Source organism: Ascaphus truei, chromosome 13 (assembly GCF_040206685.1).
Source record: "Ascaphus truei isolate aAscTru1 chromosome 13, aAscTru1.hap1, whole genome shotgun sequence".
Classification (NCBI taxonomy): Eukaryota; Metazoa; Chordata; class Amphibia; order Anura; family Ascaphidae; genus Ascaphus; species Ascaphus truei.
The window spans coordinates 14,571,102-14,579,364 of NC_134495.1; the positions used below are offsets into that span (position 1 = coordinate 14,571,102).

At 45.8% G+C, this 8,263-nt stretch overlaps 1 protein-coding gene across 1 annotated transcript; it reads left to right on the top strand.

Annotated features, from left to right (window-relative positions):
• The first annotated feature begins 1,032 nt into the window (after positions 1-1,032).
• LOC142464934 (uncharacterized) lies at positions 1,033-7,571 on the top strand. Its single transcript, XM_075568637.1, has 4 exons — positions 1,033-1,692; positions 3,065-3,448; positions 3,963-4,992; positions 6,189-7,571. Exons 1-4 carry the CDS (start codon positions 1,641-1,643, stop codon positions 6,511-6,513), a joined length of 1,791 nt encoding a protein of 596 aa, XP_075424752.1. The 5' UTR covers positions 1,033-1,640; the 3' UTR covers positions 6,514-7,571.
• Positions 7,572-8,263: the final 692 nt, after the last annotated feature.

Genomic DNA, 8,263 nt, shown 5'->3' on the forward strand with positions numbered 1-8,263 from the left:
GCCGCGATCAGGGACTCCGCGTCCGTCGGAGGGGGAGAGCTGGAGTAACTCTCCCAGCTCTCTCTTAGCCCGGCGTCACAGCGGCAGCCCCCACCCCCCTTTGAGGGAAAAGGTGAATATGCAGAAGTAGGAAGGAGGTGGGGGAGTGGTAGGTGTGAGGGTGGTACGGGTCAGTTTTATGGATTTTGTTTCCATTACATGTTGTATTTAATTGATATAGAGAAGTATTTAGATTAGGATTTATTTTTGTCGGATCTGAAGATGAGCATCAAATTGTTTTCCCGCAGTACATATACAAACTCAAAGAAAGAGAATCCCAAAAAGCACTCGATGACCCCATATCAAATATTAATCAAATGATATGGTGAATATGTTAAAAAAAATGTATTTTAATGTAATAAACAATCTAAAAAAGGAAGGGAGATAATTCGAAATAGCCAACCAATAATGTGCCTAATACTATACACACAATTAAAATCAGTGGGGTTGTCCCTGTCAGCTCACCAACAATATCAAAATAGTGGCTCAATCAGTTGAGCTGTGGATAAGCAGTAGTAGCGTCTACAATATTGCAGGTTTCTTGGATTAAAGTCCAGGGTGGAATTTAAAATTGACCAATTGAAGGATAACTCTCTAATAGGCAATGTAAACTGAATCCAAGTAAGTGCATAGACATTACAGGGAGGGAGGGAGAGGTGTATGTGTCCCCCGGACAGAAACCAGCTCCCGTATCTCCTCCCCCCCAGCGGAGGTACAGGGAGGGAGGAGAGGGAGAGGTGTATGTGTGTATGTGTATTTATGTGTGTGTGTATATATGTGTGTATGTATATATGTGTGTGTGCGTATATATATAAATAAATGTGTGTGTGTGTATGTGTGTGTTTGTGTAGCCGGACATTCCTCTCGGCAAATCCTGGAAGTTTGCCCCCCACCAAAAAATTTTTTTTTTTAAACGGGAGCCACGCTCACACTGCGTTATAAGCGGATCCGCGTCGTAGCGGATAGCACTATAACGGTGTTGAGCTGTATGTATACACGCTCGCAACAAGATCTACTTATCAAATCATAGGCTGTCAGCAGCTCACCGATGAGGTGTAGGGTCCGCGCTTTAACCAATGGGTGCCTGAGGTAGACAGTGGAGCTCTCCTCTGCTCTCTCCTAACAGGTACGATGGGTCCAGCTGATCACGTCAGGATGAAAATATACAGCTACGGTTACCTGCCAAATAAGTACAATGCATTGCCAGCCCCTCTGGCAGTGAAGGGGTTGAGAGAATGACCGCTACTAAACCAGGACTGTCCCCAGTAATCTGGAACTGTAGGGACACCAGCCTCATCAGACATAATGTGAAGTGGGCTAGGAGTCTAGGGGACATTTCTCCATCAATAAGGAGGATCTGCAGTAGGAGATCCACATTATGACATCATCGGTATGATAACATTCCAGCCACTGATGACCCTGTATCCCGGTCACTGGGATAATAACCCTTGTGTTCACACGAATCATCATGCTGGCTTCCCTGATCCTTCCTGGGTGAGAAGGGCTGTGTGGGGCCCAGGAGAAACTGAGATCAAAGATGCCATGTCGCATTCGTCCTTGGAACACAAAGGTCATCAGAATGGCGTGACGACCGATAAAACATGTTCATTATCCTCTCTGGATTCTCCCTTCTTTGTCTTCATCTCACATCGGGTAAATAAAGGGGCACAGGCATGGACATGGGACCATTGCAGAGAGGTCACAGCGGGTAAATAAAGGGGCACAGGCATGGACATGGGACCATTGCAGAGAGGTCACAGCGGGTAAATAAAGGGGCACAGGCATGGACATGGGACCATTGCAGAGAGGTCACAGCGGGTAAATAAAGGGGCACAGGCATGGACATGGCACCATTGCAGAGAGGTTACAACGTGTGAGAGATAAAATTAGTCAGATTTGGGGTTTCTGGGGGAAAAAAATAAAGGCATTTTAATGGCAAAGTGCTGCGTCTTCCGCTGAAACTGTTGAAGTCTATGATCTAACATCACTGTCTGGGCCTGACTGCAAATGGGTGAAACTCTCAGAAGAACAGTGGAAGTTGACCTGTGTGCGATTGTAGAGCTGTAGATCCAGCAGGGAATGGGCTTTGGCGGTCCATATGTTGGTGAGGTCACCGGGTGATCGGGTGCAGATAGAAAGTCTTGTTTTCTTTTAACCTATTTTCGAAAGCAGGCGGAATAGATGGAATAAGCGGTGAAGAGCTTCCAGAATTAATATTACATTATTAGTACAGCCTGCAACAGGAGTGGCCAACTGCGGTCCTCAAGGGCCACCAACAGGTCAGGTTTGCAGGATATCCCTGCTTCAGCACAGGTGGCTCAATCAGTGGCTCAGTCAAAGACTGAGCCACTGATTGAGCCCACCTGTGCTGAAGCTAGGACTGATTGAGCCACCTGTGCTGACGCAGGGACTGAGCCACTTGTGCTGAAGCAGGGATATATCCCTAAAACCTGACCTGTTAGTGGCCCTTGAGGATGGGAGATGGCCACCCATGGCCGACAACACATCTTGGGTCTGGGTCAGGATGAGGGGGGCGGAGGGCTTGTCAATCAGATATTTTATTACCGCTAGCCCACTCTAGATCCAGTGAAGATTAAAGAGAGAGGGGGCTCTGCCTGTGCAAGCACAAAGGAAGGAGCCAGGGAAAATCAAACCCCTCCCAACTCTCAGCTTTCCCATGTGAACAAACCAACTTTTAATAATGATCTGACAAATCCTTGTAGATATCCAATATGGGTATAAAAAACAAGGAAAAGGGTAAACTGCCTACATTTAACGTCTTTTAAATTTCACTACTACTGTTTCATTTTGGTCCTAGTAGGGCAGGAGTGGCCAACTCCAGTCCTCAAGGGCCACCAACAGGTCAGGATATCCCTGCTTCAGCACAGATGGCTCAGTCCGAGGCATCTGTGCTGAAGCAGGGATATCCCTAATGCCTGACCTGTTGGTGGCTCTTGAGGACTAGACTTGGCCACCCCTGCAGAAGGGAGTGCACCTATAATTGATTTTTTTATTTCCCTCCCAGCTTTGCAGATCAGAAACCTCACCCTGTTCCAGGTCGAACTGGCGGCCAAGGAAGGTTCACGAGTTCTCATCCCGTGTCACTTCTTCGCAAGCTCGCCGGTCAAACCCAACCAGCTACTTCTGGAATGGTGGGTGACCTCGGAGGGCGGAGCCTTTCACCCCATCCTCCGGCTCTTCGACACCATCCTGGAACATGTGAAGAACCCCAACAACAGGGCCCAGATGTTTGTGTCCCTCGTCCCCAAAGGGAACTGCTCCCTCGTCATCAACCCCATCTCCATCAACGACACGGGCACCTACAAGGTCCGGCTGACCGCGGATGGGGTCCGGTATGAAACCAACCCCAGCATCAAAGTCCGGGTCTTCACAGCGGAGAGCAGCTTAGGTAAGTTCGAAACTCAAGATGTCAACTTACACGATGCCCATCCTCACTATACTCATATCTCACATTGACTATATGGAGCCCCCCTCATGCTTGTGAGTTGCCCCTATAGGCATCAGTAGCTTTACCCTTCCTAAACACTGGATCACCCTTTTACACACAGCCAGGGATTCTGGGTAAGGACATGCAAATGAGCACACAGTGTCACCTTTTGCTTCTTATCCATTTTAACATGACCCTATAAGCTTATGCCAGGCGCGTAACACAGCTTTTCAGCACAGCCTGTGTTGAAGTGCAGAGCCAGTAACCCTACCCACAGACAGCTATTTCCACCTTTTGGCTCTCATCAGTGTGAGTCTGGTTATATTGGCTTTGCACTGTGAATCTATTTGTTTTTCCACTCAATACTCATATTTATCCCAAGCATTTGTAATTCCCATACTGCACTATGGGTGCCAGGAGGGGGCAGATGTAATTCTTACCTAACCCTCCTTTCACCCTTGCTTTATCTTGGCAGAATCTGAGCAGGAATATCAGCCGGAGATAGAGGAGGGAGTGGAAGAGAGGAAGGGAGTGAAAGAGAGGAAGGGAGTGAAAGAGAGAAAGGGGGTGAAAGAGAGAAAGGGAGTGAAAGAGAGGAAGGGAGTGGAAGATTTGAAGGGAGTGGAAGATTGGCAGGGAGTGGAAGAGAAGAAGGGTGTGGAAGAGAGGAAGGGTGTGGAAGAGAGGAAGGGAGTGAAAGAGAGAAAGGGGGTGAAAGAGAGAAAGGGAGTGAAAGAGAGGAAGGGAGTGGAAGATTTGAAGGGAGTGGAAGATTGGCAGGGAGTGGAAGAAAGGAAGGGAGTGGAAGAGAGGAAGGGAGTGGAAGATTTGAAGGGAGTGGAAGATTGGAAGGGAGTGGAAGATTGGAAGGGAGTGAAAGAGAGGAAGGGAGTGGAAGATTTGAAGGGAGTGGAAGATTGGCAGGGAGTGGAAGAAAGGAAGGGAGTGGAAGATTTGAAGGGAGTGGAAGATTTGAAGGGAGTGGAAGATTGGAAGGGAGTGGAAGATTGGAAGAGAGTGGAAGATTGGAAGGGAGTGGAAGAGAGGAAGGGAGTGGAAGAGAGGAAGGGAGTGGAAGAGAGGAAGGGAGTGGAAGATTGGAAGGGAGTGGAAGAGAGGAAGGGAGTGGAAAATTGGAAGGGAGTGGAAGATTGGAAGGGAGTGGAAGAGAGGAAGGGAGCGGAAGAGAGGAAGGGAGTAGAAGAGAGGAAGGAAGTGGAAGACAGGAAACGTGAGAAGAGAAACGAGACGGAGGCAAATGAGAGTCTGGCAAAGATGGAGCAGCAGCAGGAGCCGGAGACGAGGCGAATGAAAGGAAGAGAAGCTGAGGGAGGAAGGGGAAAAGGAGAAGAGAAGACTGGAACAAATAGTACCCACTTAGATTCCGACATCCTGCGTTATGGATGGATGCTGCAGAACTTGAAGGATCTGGGGGTGCTAAAGCTGCTTATGGCTGTGGCAGTAATTGTAGGGATCCTACTCTTTGCAGTAACAGCTGTTGTAAGGTAGGATTTTTTTTTCTTACCCTAACTGGTTGATCATGCGCTGGAGAGCCAGTCTCGCACGGCCGCGCTGTGATACATAGTTACATGTTAGATGAGGTTGAAAAAAGACGTACGTCCATCAAGTTCAACCTATGCTAAATGTAGACGACAGATACTTTATCCCATATCCGTACTTATTGATCCAGAGGAAGGCAAACAAAAAACCCCAGTGTCATATCATCCAATGATATCTCATAAGGGGGAAAATAAATTCCTTCCCGACTCCAAGAATTGGCAATCGGATTACTCCCTGGATCAACATCCTTCCCATGGGTTACTTATTTGGCTTATCCCCGTATACCTTCCCGTTCTAAGAAGATGTCCGACCTTTCTTCCGTGAGAAATATTTGGTAATGGCAGAAATGTCACACCTCTTTGGTCAACGTGTAAACAGATTCCAGGAAGAATTCATATGTTATACGGCAAGTTGATACGTTTTATATAAAAAGGTGTTGGTTTATTTTAGAAATATAAGCCCTACCGCCTCGCTAGTATATTAACATAGAATAAATGGAGGATTTAGTCGTTTAAAAAACAGAAGGCTACAAACCCCCTGCATTAGGGTATCCACACGCTTATCAGCACACCATTTATTAAGGGGTTGTAATGCTTTTTGGCAACTGAAATTTTGATGCAGTGTCCATGCCATTATTCTGAGTCAGGAGGGAATTTATTTTTCCCCTTATGAAACAGCATTGGATAATGTTACACTGGTTTTTTTTTGTTTGCCTTCCTCTGGATCAAAATAGTGTAAATACAAATATAGGATAAAGTATCTGTCGTCGAAATTTAGTACAGGTTGAAGTTGGTGGACGTACGTCTTTTTTTTCAAGTGACTCCATATTCAAGTGACTCCATATTCTTCCAAGCTTGTATTGTTTTTATGTTGCGACTAGCATTGCATTCTTAACACACTGACCATTTGAAATTCAGGGGGGTGATAATACAATTTAGAAATACGAGGCTTGTGTTGCAGGCTTCTCTGGCAGCTAAAGGGTTATATTTATGGAAAACTGGCAGTTAAAGGGCTATATGCCCTGTCCCATGTCGCAACACAAACTATCGGAAATAGAAATGAACCACACACACGAAAAAACATACTGTATGAGTAAGGTAGCACTCAGGTATTAAACGCCTTCTCCTCTTGAATGTCGCAGCCTGCTTTATTACCGACTGAGGAAGAAGATGCGGAACCAGGACAGAAAAGCAGGGACAGACGGGCCGGACGAGGAGATCCCCATCTGGGACGCCAGCTGCTACAACATCAGCAGTGAAACCGACCACACCAGTGAAACCGACCCCACCAGTGAAACCGAAACCATCCCCACCAGTGAAACCGAAACCATCCCCACCAGTGAAACCATCCCCAACAGTAGACCCAACAGTGGAACCAACCTCAACAGTAGACCCAACAGTGGAACCAACCTCAACAGTGGAACCAACTTCAACAGTGGAACCAACCTCAACAGTAGAACCAAATAATTCCGGAACAGAGTGTCCACATCAGCATGCTAAACTTGGATAAGTCGGTGGTTACTTCCTCGTCCTTCTCCTTGACCTTCCCCGAGACAAGACGTTTGTAAATTCATGTATTTCCTCTGAATTCGGAGGTTTAGTGGCGACGGGACCTGTGTTTTTTTTTAAAATATCTTTTATACAAAAGTGGTTTGTCACAATTCCCGGGGCCAGATATAACGCTGCCTAGGCAATCTCTTACCAAACAGCGGCAGCCATCTGCACTGCTCCTTTAAATGTGCAATCCAATATTGAAAACACTATTTTCTAGAGAATTTTGTTGGCTCCCTTAACAAAGCTAGCAGTGATAATAGCAAAGATCTCTGCTTTTATTCTTTTAGGATTTAGTTACAAGCTCAATTTCTTCATGGGTCTCTGAAGGGGAGAGTGTTTGTCAATCAAGTGTTTTCTCTACTCTTATCCCACCCTGTCCGTATCAGGCAGCCAATAATGATTAGGGGAGAGGGACAGGGGGATTCCCTGTGCAAAGTCTTTCTGAACACACAGTGACATCACACGAAAGTTTGTAGTTAGGAAATCAAACCTGTCCCAAGTCTCCGCTCACCATGTTTACAAACTTTTAAAAAATACTTATAGGTGCCAGATTTGGGTACAAAAATCAGACCATTACTTAGAAGTAACCCCTTAAACATGTCACAGGAGGGATTGCCCATATTCACTAAAGGCTGCTACACTTGAGCACAAAATAAACAGTGATTTGCCTAAAATAGGCACCTGTAATTTGCACAGTGGCCACAGGGTGTCACAACCCCCCACCTCAACCTATGAAAAGGTGCAATTCTAGTGCAGACAATAGTACAAGATGTATTCACTAAACTGAGGAAAGGTATGGACGTAGCGGGCGTTAATGCGGTGGCCGGCGCATTGCATCGGGACACACAAAGCTCCAGCAGACACCATTGTGTCTGAGTCAGCCGCGTGTGAAAAAGGGACGGGGCTAAGGCTTTAGTGTAATGGCAAGCGCTCGCTGCATCTGTATTCACATTAAAGGCGCAATCCAAGTGCTTTTTTTGTTTACGTTATTTTTTTTTTACACAGGATTCAAGCAGGGGGTCTCCGGAGCTGAACGCCATTAATTTCAGCTCAGGGGACCCCCTGCTTCAGGAGATATAGCCGTAGTAAGTTCCGGTGGCTGCTCCAGCTGGTTAGCAGGGTTAACATTATGGCCGCCTTTCAAAGCTCCCGCGCCCTGCGGGCCAATAGGAAGCCAGGACGTCATCCTGTGCGGCTTCTTATTGGCCAACGTGATGCGGGAGCTTTATATAAAAACATTTTTTTTAAAAAGATATCGGAGGTAAGTATGTCTGGAAACAGGGGGTGTCTGGAGTTGAAATTAATGGGGTTCGGCTATAGAGACCCCCATGTGTCAAACCTATGTAAAAAAAAAAAAAAAATAGCGATTGGATTGCCCCTGCAATATGCGCAATGATGTACAGATAGATACTCTTATCAGAGCTTAGTGAATCCTGGCACAAGAATCCCACTTCCGGAGATCTGTTTCTTCCTGAGATATATTTAGTGGTTCGGGCACAGACACATTTATAAAAATAAAAATATAATATATATACACACAACTTAAAAAAAAAAAAAATATATACAGTATAATTTTTTTTAAGGTGTGTGTGTGTGTGTGTGTGTATGTATATATATATATATATATATATATATATATATATATATATATATATACACATAT